This window comes from Palaemon carinicauda, chromosome 24, assembly GCF_036898095.1.
Source record: "Palaemon carinicauda isolate YSFRI2023 chromosome 24, ASM3689809v2, whole genome shotgun sequence".
NCBI lineage: Eukaryota > Metazoa > Arthropoda > Malacostraca > Decapoda > Palaemonidae > Palaemon > Palaemon carinicauda.
In genome coordinates, this window is record NC_090748.1 from 69,316,762 (window position 1) to 69,332,136 (window position 15,375).

The window sequence follows — 15,375 nt, forward strand, 5'->3', positions numbered from 1 at the left end:
AGACAGTCGGGAGTAGACGCTTTGCGCCCCCGCGCAGCTATGGTTGTTGCCTGCTCTCAGACTGACCAACAGTTCCATGACGTTGCGTCCAGTGCAGTCACGCATGCACCCGTGCTGCCGGACTCAGCTGACCAGCCAATGCCTACTCCTTTGCCGCATCCTCTTCAGCATTCAGACGATGGACTCTCTGATGATGACGACGCTGCACACCTTGACGACCCGCACACGGACATCGACGAACCCAAGACCACGCCTCCCTCCTTGGACTTTAGAAAAGTACTTGCACTGTTCAAGGACTTGTATCCAGATCAGTTTGTTTCTGCGGCCCCACGCTCACCTCCATCTGAGTTCGCTTTAGGCACGCAGTCATCCGCGCCTGCCTTTACGAAGCTCGTCCTCGCCCGCTCGTCCAAGAGAGCTTTAAGGGTGTTGGGAGATTGGATGCTGTCCAAAAAGCACCTGGGGAAGACAGCATTCTTGTTTCCCCCTGCGAAACTCGCTTCCAGATCGAGCGTCTGGTATGCCACGGGAGAAGTTCTCGGCTTGGGAGTTCCTGCCTCTGCCCAGGGCGACTTCTCAAGTCTAGTAGACTCTCCCCGCAGGCTGGCCATGAGACGCTCCAAGATTTGTTGGACTCCTTCAGATTTAGATCATCTGATGAAAGGAGTGTTCAGAGCGTTCGAAGTGTTTAACTTTTTGGACTGGTGTTTGGGAGCGTTGAGCAGGAAGACCTCCCCTTCTGACAAGGAAACTTCCATGCTCATTATGTCCTGCATGGACAAGGCCATACGGGACGGTTCCAGTGAGCTTGCGGCTTCGTTCGTTTCCGGGGTCCTCAAGAAACGAGAAAACCTTTGCTCCTTCTTGTCAGCTGGAGTAACACAATGTCAGAGGTCGGAGCTTATGTTTGCTCCTCTCTCGAAGTGCCTTTTCCCAGAGGAGTTGATCAGGGAGATTGCTGCCTCCTTGATTCAAAAAGACACGCATGACCTAGTTGCGTCATCTGCACGCAAAGCCACCCCTTTGCCTTCCGTGTCTAGACCCAGGATGGATACTCCAGCGTCAAGATTTATTCCGCCCTTTCGTGGCAGAGCCTCCAGCAGAGGAAGTGCTCGTGCCGAAGGGAAACGTGGGAGCAAGAAGAAAGGTACCAAGTCCTTTAGAGGCAGAGTCTGACTGCCACCTTCTTCAGACAGCAGTGGGAGCCAGACTCAAGAACTACTGGCAGTCCTGGGAGAACAGGGGCGCAGATGCACAATCTGTGAAGTTGCTCAGAGAGGGGTACAAGATCCCATTCTTGCGCAAGCCCCCTCTAGCAACGACTCCCATCGATCTCTCTCCCAGGTACAGAGAGGAGGACAAGCGACTAGCTTTGAAGCAAGAGGTGTCTCTCTTACTAGAAAAGGGAGCGGTAGTCAAAGTCCGGGACCATCAATCCCCGGGCTTCTACAACCGTCTCTTCTTAGTGGTAAAGAAGACAGGAGGGTGGAGACCGGTGCTAGACGTCAGTGCTCTGAATGTCTTTGTCACCAAGCAGACGTTCGCCATGGAGACGACAAAGTCTGTTCTAGCAGCGGTCAGGAAGGAAGACTGGATGGTCTCTTTAGACCTCAAGGACGCTTACTTTCACGTCCCCATCCACCCAGATTCCCAACCTTTTCTAAGGTTCGTTTACGGGAAGGTTGTGTACCAATTTCAAGCCTTGTGCTTTGGCCTAAGCACGGCGCCTCTTGTCTTTACGAAACTGATGAGGAATATTGCCAAATTCCTGCATTTAGCAGACATCAGAGCCTCCCTCTATTTGGACGACTGGCTTTTAAGAGCTTCGTCCAGTCGTCGCTGTCTGGAGAATCTAAAGTGGACTCTAGATCTGACCAAGGAATTGGGTCTCCTGGTCAATATGGAAAAGTCCCAACTGGTCCCATCCCAAACTATAGTGTACCTAGGGATGGAGATTCACAGTCAAGCTTTTCGGGCTTTTCCGTCGGCCCCCAGAATCAGTCAAGCCCAAGGATGCATCCAGAACATGCTAATGAAGGACCGATGTTCAGTCAGACAGTGGATGAGTCTGATAGGGACGCTTTCATCACTGGACCAGTTCATTGCGTTAGGGAGACTGCACCTCCGTCCCCTTCAATTTCACCTGGCTGTTCACTGGAGAAAGGACAAGACACTAGAAGCGGTCTCGATCCCTATTTCCGAGAAGATGAAGTCATCTCTGACCTGGTGGAAGGACAACATCAACCTCAGAGAGGGTCTGCCACTGACTGTTCTGACCCCCAACCACGTTCTCTTCTCGGACGCATCGGACACGGGCTGGGGTGCGACATTAGACGGTCGGGAATGCTCGGGCACCTGAAACTCGGAGCAAAGAGCGTTACATATCAACTGCAAGGAGCTACTGGCAGTTTATCTGGCCTTGAAAAGCTTCAAGTCCCTCCTTCTAGGCAAGGTGGTGGAAGTGAACTCCGACAACACCACAGCCTTGGCGTACATCTCCAAGCAAGGAGGGACCCATTCTCTGAAGTTGTACGAGATCGCAAGGGACCTCCTCACCTGGTCAAGAGATCTAAACCTGTCTCTAGTAACGAGGTTCATTCAAGGCAACATGAATGTCATGGCGGACCGCCTCAGTCGGAAGGGTCAAATCATCCCAACAGAATGGACCCTTCACAAGAATGTATGCAAGAGACTTTGGGCCACATGGGGCCAACCTACCATAGATCTCTTTGCAACCTCAATGACCAAGAGGCTCCCAAATTATTGCTCGCCAATCCCGGACCCAGCAGCAGTTCATATAGATGCCTTTCTACTGGATTGGTCCCATCTAGACCTTTATGCATTCCCCCCGTTCAAGATTGTCAACAAGGTACTGCAGAAGTTCGCCTCTCACGAAGGGACAAGGTTGACGTTGGTTGCTCCCCTCTGGCCCGCGAGAGAATGGTTCACCGAGGTACTGCAATGGCTAGTGGACGTTCCCAGAACTCTTCCGCTAAGAGTGGACCTTCTACGTCAGCCACACGTAAAGAAGGTACACCCAAGCCTCCACGCTCTTCGTCTGACTGCCTTCAGACTATCGAAAGACTCTCGAGAGCTAGAGGCTTTTCGAAGGAGGCAGCCAGGGCGATTGTTAGAGCAAGAAGGACATCCACTCTTAGAGTCTACCAGTCGAAGTGGGAAGTCTTCCGAAGCTGGTGCAAGTCGGTATCAGTATCCTCAACCAGTACCTCTGTAACTCAAATAGCTGACTTCCTTTTATATCTGAGGAAGGAAAGATCTCTTTCAGCTCCCACGATCAAGGGTTACAGGAGCATGTTGGCAGAAGTCTTCCGTCACAGAGGCTTAGATCTTTCCAACAACAAAGATCTACAGGACCTCCTTAAGTCTTTTGAGACCTCGAAGGAGCGTCGTTTGGCCACACCAGGTTGGAATTTAGACGTGGTACTAAGATTCCTTATGTCAGAAAGGTTCGAGCCGCTACAATCAGCCTCCTTTAAAGATCTCACTTTAAAGACTCTTTTCCTCGTCTGCTTAGCTACAGCTAAAAGAGTCAGTGAGATACACGCCTTCAGCAGGAACATCGGATTTTCATCTGAAACGGCTACATGTTCTTTACAGCTTGGTTTTCTAGCCAAAAACGAACTACCTTCTCGTCCTTGGCCGAAATCGTTCGATATTCCAAGCCTTTCTAATTTGGTTGGAAATGAACTAGAAAGAGTCTTGTGCCCTGTTAGAGCTCTTAAGTTCTATTTAAAACGAACTAAACCTTTACGAGGACAGTCAGAAGCTTCATGGTGTGCTATTAAGAAACCTTCTTTACCTATGTCGAAGAATGCAGTTTCCTATTATATTAGACTGTTGATACGAGAAGCTCATTCCCATCTGAATGAGGAAGACCATGCTTTGCTGAAGGTAAGGACACATGAAGTTAGAGCTGTCACAACTTCAGTGGCCTTCAAACAAAACAGATCTCTGCAGAGTATAATGGACGCAACCTATTGGAGAAGCAAGTCAGTGTTCGCGTCTTTTTATCTTAAAGATGTCCAGTCTCTTTACGAGAACTGCTACACCCTGGGACCATTCGTAGCAGCGAGTGCAGTAGTGGGTGAGGGCTCAACCACTACATTCCCCTAATTCCATAACCTTTTTTAATCTTTCTCTTGAAATGTTTTTTATTGTTGTTTTTGGGTTGTCCGGAAGGCTAAGAAGCCTTTCGCATCCTGGTTGATTTGGCGGGTGGTCAAATTCTTTTCTTGAGAAGCGCCTAGATTAGAGGTTTTGATGAGGTCCTTTAGTATGGGTTGCAACCCTTGATACTTCAGCTCCTAGGAGTCGCACAGCATCCTATGAGGATCGCGAGGCTCAGTAAGGAAGACGTACTTAAAAAGGCAGAGTAATTGTTCAAGTCGACTTCCTTACCAGGTACTTATTTATTTTATGTTTGTTATTTTGAATAACTGCTAAAATGAAATACAAAATACTTAGCTCTTAATAATGTAAACATGTAATGCTGGTCTCTACCCACCCCCCTGGGTGTGAATCAGCTTATATGATCACCGGCTAAGTTTAATATTGAAAAATTTTATTTTTATTAATAAAATAAATTTTTGAATATACTTACCCGGTGATCATATATTAAAGGACCCTCCCTTCCTCCCCAATAGAGACCCAGTGGACCGAGGAGAAAATTGGTTCTGTGTTTACATGGAGTACTTGAGTACCTGCTCGACAGATGGCGCTGTTGATGTACACCCCCACCTGTATAGCGATCGCTGGCGTATTTTGTCCTTAGGTTTTTCTGTCGGGCAGCAGAGCTGACAGCTTATATGATCACCGGGTAAGTATATTCAAAAATTTATTTTATTAATAAAAATAACATTTTTTGAACATCCTGCAAGGCTTAACCCACAGGAAAATGAAGACGTTTTCCATTGGTCCTGTTGTGGCTGCACAACAAGTGGTCTAAACACCTCAAGCTCCTTGATGGACAAGTAGTAGTGGGTTGATGGCTAAGGTTATTCAGGTTAATCTGGGTTGAATGAGTTAGAATGGCAGGCTTCCTTCTTTCCTTCACCTTCCCCTCCCTTGGGGAATCAGCACCTCTCTACAGGTAAGATCCATTTTCCTTGTGTAACCCAGTATTGAATAATACTTGTTGCGTCTCCAATACCTCTAGCGATGGGGGGATTGAGTAAGGTCTAAGTGCTTTAAAGATTCTTATGACTCAAAGATCTTATTGCTAGACCAAGTCACATTGCTAGTTTCACAGATCCAGGGTTCCTACCATTTACGATCTGTATCGTCAGGAGAGAACCCTAGGTCAAATGCCAATGGCTAGTAAGTCATCCCCTTTAACCCTGGATAGGTACGGTCCTCGGACACCCCTTTAAGGGTATACTCGGACGCGAACGACCCCGACGCCAAAAAAAATTCTTGAAAAATCAGTTTTTGCAGTAACCTCCTTTTTTCTTTTGCCAAAAAAAACTTCAATGAATGCTTAAAACAACTGTAAAGATAAATACTACTCATCTGCAGAAAAACTATTTATTATAAATATTTTAAAAAATTAAGTAGAAAAAAAAAAAGACCTGACATAAAAATTCATAAAAAAAAAGTTTATACATATATACACAAATCCTTTTAGGAATTGATTCTTGAATGTTTAGGACACATCTTGATGTATTTTGGATGAAGTCAGACCCATGGAGGTGAAGATCTGAAATGAGAAAAAAAGGGTAACTTTTTTTGGCCAAAAAAAATTGTCCAAATTTCATGAATTTTTTTGGGTACCCAAATGAAATAGGAAGTGGCTAATTTTTTTAGGGAATAAACATATGTTATCCTAAAATAGAAATATGTAAAAAAATCTTTATTATTTTGTAAATTACATTTATATCAGGGGCCATATCTAAAGGTAATTTTTTGAGTACTTGGAAATTTCGTAAAAAAATACATATATTTAATATATAATATGATATTTATGCAGGTAAAAATATACCAAAATATCACAAATTCTATAGGGAACAAGAATATATATAGATAGGGCAGCTTACGCTTCGGATATGTCCACAAAATGGCCGCCAACCACACTGACTCAGACTCCCTAATCTGCCACTTGAAATGTAGGAAGGGTATGTCAATTTCAAGGTGTTATTTACTAATCTAATTATTATTGGATATGCATAAAAATTGTATGGTGGGTTGCTGGATAATTGTCGATTATTTTACGACTATAAAATTAAAATTCTGACCCAAAAAATTTTTTTTGAAGGGAAATAAAATCGAAAAAAAAAATGTAAAACAATATTTTAGCTAAAAAAATTTGATGATATTCAGTCAAAAAAAAAGTAAACAAAATTTTCCGACAAATAAACATCTAGAGGAATCATTACTCTGTGATAGTTCCTTAGTACGTAGTAATTTTGAAAGAATTGGGAAAAAACGAAAAAATGGCAATCACCGGAAAATCGAACACATACCTATATATACGCCATATATGGCTAAAAAAAAGATAGGCATGGGTAGCCAGATCATCTAGAAACACTTTCCAACACTATAAAAATATAAGTTTTGCGACACTACTTGCCAATTCCTTACGGTAACATGACTAAGCAAAAAAATGCAAAACAAATAAAAAGGGGCACTCGTGGAAAAATGGCCATTCTAATATACGGCATTTCAGAAAAAAAAAATTTCAGCCACGTGCTAGGCAAACCATCAAGGCATATTTTCCGACAAATAAACATATAAAAGAAATATTACTCTGTGATAGTTCCTTAGTACGTAGTAATTTTGAAAGAAATGGGAAAAAACGAAAAAATGGCAATCACAGGAAAATCGAACACATACTTATATATACGCCATATCTGGCTAAAAAAAAAATAGGCATGGGTAGCCAGATCATCTAGAAACACTTTCCAACACTATAAAAATATAAGTTTTGCGACACTACTTGCCAATTCCTTACGGTAACATGACTAAGCAAAAAAATGAAAAACAAATAAAAAGGGGCACTCGCGGAAAAATGCCCAACATTCTAATATACGGCATCTCAGATAAAAAAAAAAGACATGCACGTGTTAGCCCAACCATCAAGGCACACTTTCTAACACATAAACATGAAAAAAAAATCAATAATATACGGCAATTCCTTACTACGTAGTAAATTTTTACAAATATTGAAAAAAAAAACAGAAATTGGCAACCGCAGTTAAATACCCAATATACCAATAACTACGTCGTATCTGACAAAAACAAAATCACGCATGGGTAGCCAGATCATCTAGACACACTTTCCAACATTAAAAAAGCAAAAGTTTTACGACACTATTTCGCAATATCTTACGGAAAAATGACTTGGCAAAAAAATGAAAAAAAAATGAAAAAGGGACACTCGCGGTAAAATGCCCGACATTCTAATATACGACATCTCAGATAAAAAAAAAGACATGCACGTGTTAGCCCAACCATCAAGGCACACTTTCTAACACATAAACATGAAAAAAAAATGAATAATATACGGCAATTCCTTACTACGTAGTAATTTTTACAAATATTGAAAAAAAAACAGAAATTGGTAACCGCAGTTAAATACCCAATATACCAATACTGTAACTACGTCGTATCTGACAAAAACAAAGTCATGCATGGGTAGCCAGATCATCTAGACACACTTTCCAACACTAAACAAGCAAAAGTTTTACGACACTATTTGGCAATATCTTACGGAAAAATGACTTGGCAAAAAAATGAAAAAAAATGAAAAAGGGGCACTCGCGGTAAAATGGTCCTCGTGGTGATGAACGACATTTTAACTAAAAAAAAAAACATGCACATGGTAGCCAAACAATCCACCAAGACTTTCCACAACTGATAACCTATACAAGTTGCACCATTCTACGACAATTTCATAATACGTAATAACTTTGATAATTATGCAAACTACCTCAGAAGGGTAAACTCGGACGCGAACGACCCCGACGCGTCTCAGAAATCGGGGAAGGAGTACAGCTACAGCAATGCACATCTGGACACTACTAGAGCGTGTAGGGGAGACACCTCCTGCAGGTCGATCACCCACAAATTCAGTCACAGGGGTGAGTCACGTGAGAAAAACCTGTTTTTTTTTGACGCTCGGGGTCGCAAACGACCCACCGTACCTATCCAGGGTTAAATAGCGAGGGTTTGTATAGAGTTATGGAACAAATGACAAATTTGGAAGTAATTTGTATTTTTCCTAACATACAAACCTGGAGCTATTTAGGCTATACAGATTGGCCCTCCAGTACCTATTCCCCAAGAAAGTCCTACCTGCAAACAAAGTGGGTGCTCAGCCCAGGTGTGTGAGCGAGCGTGGTAGCCCGCTACCCCTAACCCTCCCGCTAACTACTGGTTAGGGTAGTTATCCCTCACTCAAAGTCTTATTGCTCGTCTTTCAGCTACCCCAAAAGTAATGTACCCTATATTGTAAATAGCTCCAGGTTTGTATTGTTTAGAAAAACACAAGTTACTTCCAAATTTGTTATGTTACTTTCAAACCTGTAATTTTTCACACTATAGTACACCATATTGAATAGCATTCATTTAGACTTGCACATAGAAGCCAATAGGCTTGTATTAGAGAAATTAAATTTTGAAAAATATTAAGCAGTGAAGTTTTGTAATGTTTAACATTTCTTTCAGATCTGTAGATGTCTATATTCTTTTCGAAGAAAAATAATTTGGCAGTAATTACGAAGTACATACCTCTAAAGATGGTGTCTGGAACCGGTGGTCAGACTGGCAGAGGAGGAGGAGGAACAGAAGGAGGTGGTGTCATGGAGGAGGAAGAAGCCATTCGACTCTCCCTCACACCTCATCTTCACGCCTTGATGTTAGGCTCACATCGACAAAGCTCTTGTTGTCCCACCTTATTTGAAAGAGCTGCTCTAACTTGGTGGGACCCAAGGTTGGTTAGTCTAGATTTCTAATAATGTTCGTCAGAATTGCTCTTTTTTTAAAACTTATTTAAGAGTTGGTTTAGTACTCATTTTTTGTGCTTAATAGATTAGTTCATTATTCTAATATTTGTCCCTCTTTCAGACCAGATTGACTTTGTTTGTTCCAACACTAATACAAACCCTTCCGCTCTTTATTAGAGAATATGCTTTGGCAAAGCTGGAAGACTAGCCATAAGACTTTTAGTGAGGTATAACTCTCCCAACGCTAGTCAGCAGTGCGGTAGGAGGGTAGTACTGGCTACCCCGCTCACACATACATCTGTGTTCTATCGTCACTTTTGCCTTTGGCTTTGTAGAGAGTGGACGTTGTCTCTCTCCCTACTGCTTAACATTTTTGGACTGGCTTTTGACTAATTTTTGTTCTTTTCATTTCTTTTACTTTTACAGTGTGGGTGTTGCTGTTTAGGAGTTGGCATAGGGGAAGTCAAAGAGGGTTTCGTCTTTTCCGTTGAACGCCGGACAAACCTTAGGTCGGGAGGACTCCGCCGCTTACCCTAGCGAAGTGGCTCTGACCTCCCCAGGGGCGTCGCTTTCTGTTACTGCACCTTTACAGTTCTTGCGAGAAAGACGCCAGCAGCTGACCTAGAGCTTGACCTTGGCCTTGCTTCTTAGCGCTGACAATGTCGCACTCCTTCATTTTGAGATGTCAGCCGGCGGAGGGAGTGCAAAGCATGTTCCTACTCCTCTTAGAGGACACCTTTCCCATTTGTGGTTTAGGTCTTCCCTTGAGTGGTCTCTTCAGCTCTTAACGACAGCGCACTCCCTCACTCTGAAATGTCAGCTGGCAGAGGGAGTGCAAAGTCTGAAGCATGTTCCTGCTCCTCTCAGGGGATACCTTTCCCATTTACAGGTTAGGTCTTCTTCTGAGTGGTCTCTTCAGTGCTGACGACGACACACTCCCTCAATCTGAGATATCAGCTGGAGGAGGGAGTGCAAAGTCTGAAGCATGTTCTGGTGTTTTATTTGTCCATGCCATTCTGTAGTCCCTCGCAGCGTGGTTCGTCAGAGCGTGAGGATGAGATAGCTCGTAGGCTGGGTGCAGCTGCGATACCTCGCCGGCGAGTTCAATGCTTCCAGCGACCGTCCTTTTTCACTTGCCCTTCCAGATCGTCTCGCCCAGCTGTGTTATCTCGCTCAGCAAACCCATCTCATCCAGCTGACTCGCCTCGCCTGACTCCCATTTGTCTCATCTCGCTCAGCAAACCCATCTCATCCAGCTGACTCGCCTCGCCTAGCAGACTCTCCTCATCCTACCTCCTCGACTTGCCCAGTTCCTTCTTCAGATCCTCACAGGAACACTCGTCACACTCCCGTGGGGGTCCTGACGATCAGGGCAACATTGCCGACTTTGCGTAAGCGATCTTCTCATGATCAGAGAGATCTCACTGAGAACAATCAGTGCTCTCCATCTGAGCACGCAGCGCCATCAACAGAGATGACCGACGCGATCTGGAGTGATCGACCAAACCCCGTTCGACATCATCCAGACGACTTTGCTTACCAGCTCGCGACCAACTTCCAGCTCACAACCAGGTTCCAGCTAGCGACTGCGTTTCTCGTGACGTCTCCTCTACTCGTGATCACCTGTCAGCTTGTGATTGCCCGTCAGCTCATGATCGCCCATCAGCTTGTGATTGTCCGTCAGCTTGTGATTGCCTGTTGGCTCATGACCACATTTCAGCCAAACTCCTGCTGGAGTTTTGACGAGTGACACAACTTTGAAGACAACGCGTGACTAAAGGATCCCAGTAAGACGACGACCAGCGTGAGCCAATCGTCTCTCCTAATGGTGGAGTAGGGGGGGTACCCAGTAACTTGGGAAGCAGTATTATCGTCATAGGCAACGCTTGATGTCTACCTTCAACTTGAGCTCTGTTCATTGACGGGAAGCAGAGAGTGCTGCCGGGAGGTCTGCCTCCAGGTGTTGTACAAGTTCCCTTCCAAGGGAAAGTTAACTTTCACAAAGTTTTGAGCAACTTACCCTCCGGAGGGAGAGTTGCCCTTCACCTTTGATGGAAAGCAATTTTTCCACTTGCAGTGAGAATCGCCGACATCATGTATGACGGAGAACCTCTCTTCTTTGACAAGGAGTGCTGAGTGCTCCATCTATAAACTTCAATGTGAGAGGACAATAGATGCATGCACTATTTCTTCAGGCTTGTTGCTCTTTCCAGCAAGACTCATCTCTACTCATTGTGCAGAATAGCGTGCGCTCACTATTGCTGCAGCAAACTCTTCATCGAGTCTTCTAGCGAGTCTCCTCTTCTAGACAACACACGCGCTAAACTCTCTGCCCATTATTATTATTATTATAAGCTAAGCTACAACCCCAGTTGGAAAAGCAAGATGCTATAAGCCCAAGGGCTTCAACAAGGAAAAATAGCCCAGTGAGGAAAGGAAGTAAAGAAATAAATGAATGATATGAGAAGTAATGAAAAATTAAGATAAAATATTTTAAAAACATTAACAACATTAAAACATATTTGATATATAAACTATAAAAGGACTTATGTAAGCTTGTTCAAAATAAAAACATTTGCTGCGAATTTGAACTTTTGAAGTTATACTGATTCAACTACCCTATTAGGAAGATCATTCCACAACTTGGTCACAGCTGGAATAAAACTTCTAGAGTAGTGTGTAGTATTGAGCCTCATGATGGAGAAGGCCTGACTATTAGAATTAACAGTATACCTAGTATTACAAACAGCATGGAACTGTCTGGGAAGATCTGAATTTGTTCCGTAACTGAAATACAAACCACGCTATTTGATATGGGTATTACTTTCGGCGTAGCTGAAATGACGAGCCATTAAAATTTTAACGAGGGTTTACTACCCCCATCGCTAGTTAGCGGGGATTAGGGAGGGGTAGCTTGCTATCCCTCCCCCCTCACACACCTGTGTGCTGAGCTCACTTTTACTTTGGCTCGGGTGGTGATCGAATGTGTCCGCTTTCACCCTCGCCTCTTTGACAGCCATTAATGCTTTTTGTCTTTTTACTTTTTCTTATACTTGTAATATATATACAAACATTCTTTATGTTTATGTATATATTTGTGTATAGAAATGTAGTAAGTTTTCTTTTCAGTGTTTGTGCTGTGTGTGTAGTGTACGACAACGTCACCGGTGTAGTGCTAGGCCACCGCGGTTTCACGTCATGGGGTGCGGCCTCTCCCTCTTGGTCTTTCGGTCGTAAACTCGGCCGCCGTGGGGAATCGTCATCGCTGGACTTTCTTCATTCGTCTATTATCTTCACTGTTCCTCCTTTCCTACGGGGAAATGGATTCTCAGCGAAGGGAATGTGGGAGTTTAGATTGACTACGGTCTCTCTCTCTTCTCCAGGTTGTTCCCACTTACTATTACTACGTACTATTACGGAAGCTTCTTTCCCGTTGCAGGTTTGGTTGCTATTCCATTTATTTGTCTCAATTATTTTTAATGAAATCTAATTGTATTTTTAACTTTTCAGCTTCTCTGTGGAGAACACTTTTCTTCGGGGGTCAGTGGTTCTTACTATTTGTGATCATTCTTAGATGAATTCATAGACTCCTTTAAGGAAGGACTGGAACGTCCCCTGCTCGGGGTTTTTAACTTGAGTCTGAAAGATTAATTTGAGTCTGGACTAAAATGACTTCTAGAAGGGCTAGAAACACGTTCTCTGGATCCAAATGGGGGGTTTTTGAGGATGGTGAGTTCAATAGTAACATTTTCAACATCCCCTGGGGTCATCTTCAAGGTCTAAAGGTCATTTATCAAGGTCAAATTTGTGAATTTTGGTCATTTTTGCTCGTTTTTTGTGTGCAACTCATAAATGGTGAGAGATAGCTGATTATAATATGAGGCAAGTCTTCAGAGCTGTCCGAATTTAATATATATTGTCATATATCGTCCTTCAAGAAAGGACTGGAACGTCCCCTGATCGGGGTTTTTAACTTGAGTCTGAAGGATTAACTTGAGTCCTGGACTAAAATGACTTCTAAGAAGGGCTAGAAACACGTTCTCTGAGTCTAAATGGGGGTTTTTGAGGACGGTGAGTTCAATAGTGACATTTTCAACAGCACCTGGGGTCATCTTCATCATCTTCAAGGTCAAAAGGTCATATTTCAAGGTCAAAATAGTGAATTTTGATCATTTTTACTTGTTTTTGTGTGTAACTCATAGATGGTGAGGGATGGAAGATTATAATAAGAGGCAAGTTTGTAGTTCTGTCCAAATTTGATATATATTGTCAAATATTGTATTACTCAAACATTCCAAACAAGCCCTAAAACAATGAAACACTAAAATAAGAAATAGAGAACGGTACGACTTTAGCTCAGGTTCTCAATGTAAGTGACAAAGAAAAGGCTGTGAGATGCCTCAGGAGGCAAGAAAAGCTCTCCATCTAGTGATGTTCATCTAATCAAATGTTAATGTCTTTGAGTTTTGTTGTGATGAGAAATACCGTTCTTTATTTCTTATTTTAGTGTTTCATTGTTTTAGGGCTTGTTTGGAATGTTTGAGTAATACAATATTTGACAATATATATTAAATTTGGACAGAACTACAAACTTGCCTCTTATTATAATCAGCCATCCCTCACCATCTATGAGTTACACACAAAAACGAGTAAAAATGACCAAAATTCACTATTTTGACCTTGAAATATGACCTTTTGACCTTGAAGATGATGAAGATGACCCAAGGTGGTGTTGAAAATGTCACTATTGAACTCATCGTCCTCAAAAATCCCCATTTTGACTCAGAGAATGTGTTTCTAGCCCTTCTTAGAAGTCATTTTAGTCCAGGACTCAAGTTAATCCTTCAGACTCAAGTTAAAAACCCCGATCAGGGGACGTTCCAGTCCTTTCTTGAAGGACGATATATGACAATATATATTAAATTCGGACAGCTCTGCAGACTTGCCTCATATTATAATCAGCTATCTCTCACCATTTATGAGTTACACACAAAAAACGAGCAAAAATGACCAAAATTCACAAATTTGACCTTGATAAATGACCTTTAGACCTTGAAGATGACCCCAGGTGGTGTTGAAAATGTTACTATTGAACTCACCATCCTCAAAAACACCCATTTTGATCCAGAGAACGTGTTTCTAGCTCTTCTAGAAGTCATTTTAGTCCAGACTCAAGTTAATCTTTCAGACTCGAGTTAAAAACCCCGAGGTCCTGACGTTCCAGTCCTTCCTTAAAGGAGTCTATGGATGAATTACATAATTACAATTCTGTTATAATTCTGTTTTTGTTACAGTTCTCCGCCCTCCCCCTTCTCCCGTGAATGTCAGTGGGGGATGAGGGCGCATACTTAATTTTTAATTCTTATGTTTTGCTATTCCCTCGGGGTTACTCGCCGGAGTTCCTCCCGGGGGAATTTCTGTTAAATAATTATTTAACTATTTTCCCAGTTAACTATGCAGTTTTTCTTCGTTTGACTAAAGTGTGCCAACGAAGCAGAGCTGTCCTGTTTGTGCCTGGGGAGTCTGCTATCGCTGCCATCTCTCTAGGACATCGTCATGGGCGTTATCCCTTCTCTTAGAAGTCCTCCCGTGACAACTGTCAGCTCTTCAGTTCATCTTAGAACGCAAAGGAGGTTCGTCTCCAGGGGTAGATAACTTCCCTTCCGAGGGAGGTTCCCTTCCCAGGTTTGAGAGCTTCCCCCTGCAGAGGGGGAACTTTTCATACCTTAATAATTCCTGGATGGGTTTTCCTGGTCCTCAGGCGGTTATGCTCTTGGTGCTGAGCGACCGCGCTTGTAACCATGCTCAAGGAGCTGAACGGTTGCAAGGCCGGGCGCATGAAAACTTCAGGTGGCTATGCTCTTGGGGCTGAGCGGTCGCACCTGCAGCTATGCTCAAGGGGCTGAGCAGCTGCAGGATCAGTCTTGTGACCTCTCTCGTTCGCGAGGGAGGCCACTCTTAAGGACTCCTCTTCGGAGGATTGCTCCTTATAAGTCAGCTTGTTGATCAAACGGCCCTAAGGGGCGCCATCACCAGTGTCTTCAAGTCTCTTCTACGAAGTGTTCACCTCTCTCCTTCGCGAGAGATGCCACTCATAGAGAGCCCTCTTCGGAGGATTGTTCCTGATTAGACCAGCCATCTCCTAGACCTGCTGACCTGCCGTCTCCGTTCCTGGCTGCTGACGCTGTGGGCTCCCACGCACCCCGTTATCCAACGGGCACCGGTCCCTTCGGGGCAAAAGGGGCTTTCTCACATTGTGAGTAAGTCCCTTAAGCGCCAGGTATCCCCTACGCGCTAACTTTCTCCTGCGCGCTTGTGCGCAATTGCGCGCAAGCGCTCGCCTGCTGTGCCTGCTATTCCTGAGACTGCCATCCAGAGACATGCTGTTCCAGGGACTGCGCGCCAACGTTCACCT

General features: G+C 43.6%; 1 protein-coding gene across 1 annotated transcript in view; it reads left to right on the top strand.

Moving 5' to 3' along the window:
• Ac13E (Adenylyl cyclase 13E) overlaps window positions 1-15,375 on the top strand; it is a 286,840-nt gene that overhangs the window by 18,033 nt on the left and 253,432 nt on the right. The window contains exon 2 of the mRNA XM_068348168.1: window positions 8,683-8,947. Coding sequence (XP_068204269.1) covers window positions 8,691-8,947 — 257 coding nt within the window. The 5' untranslated portion in view covers window positions 8,683-8,690. The remainder of the gene's footprint in view (window positions 1-8,682; window positions 8,948-15,375) is intronic.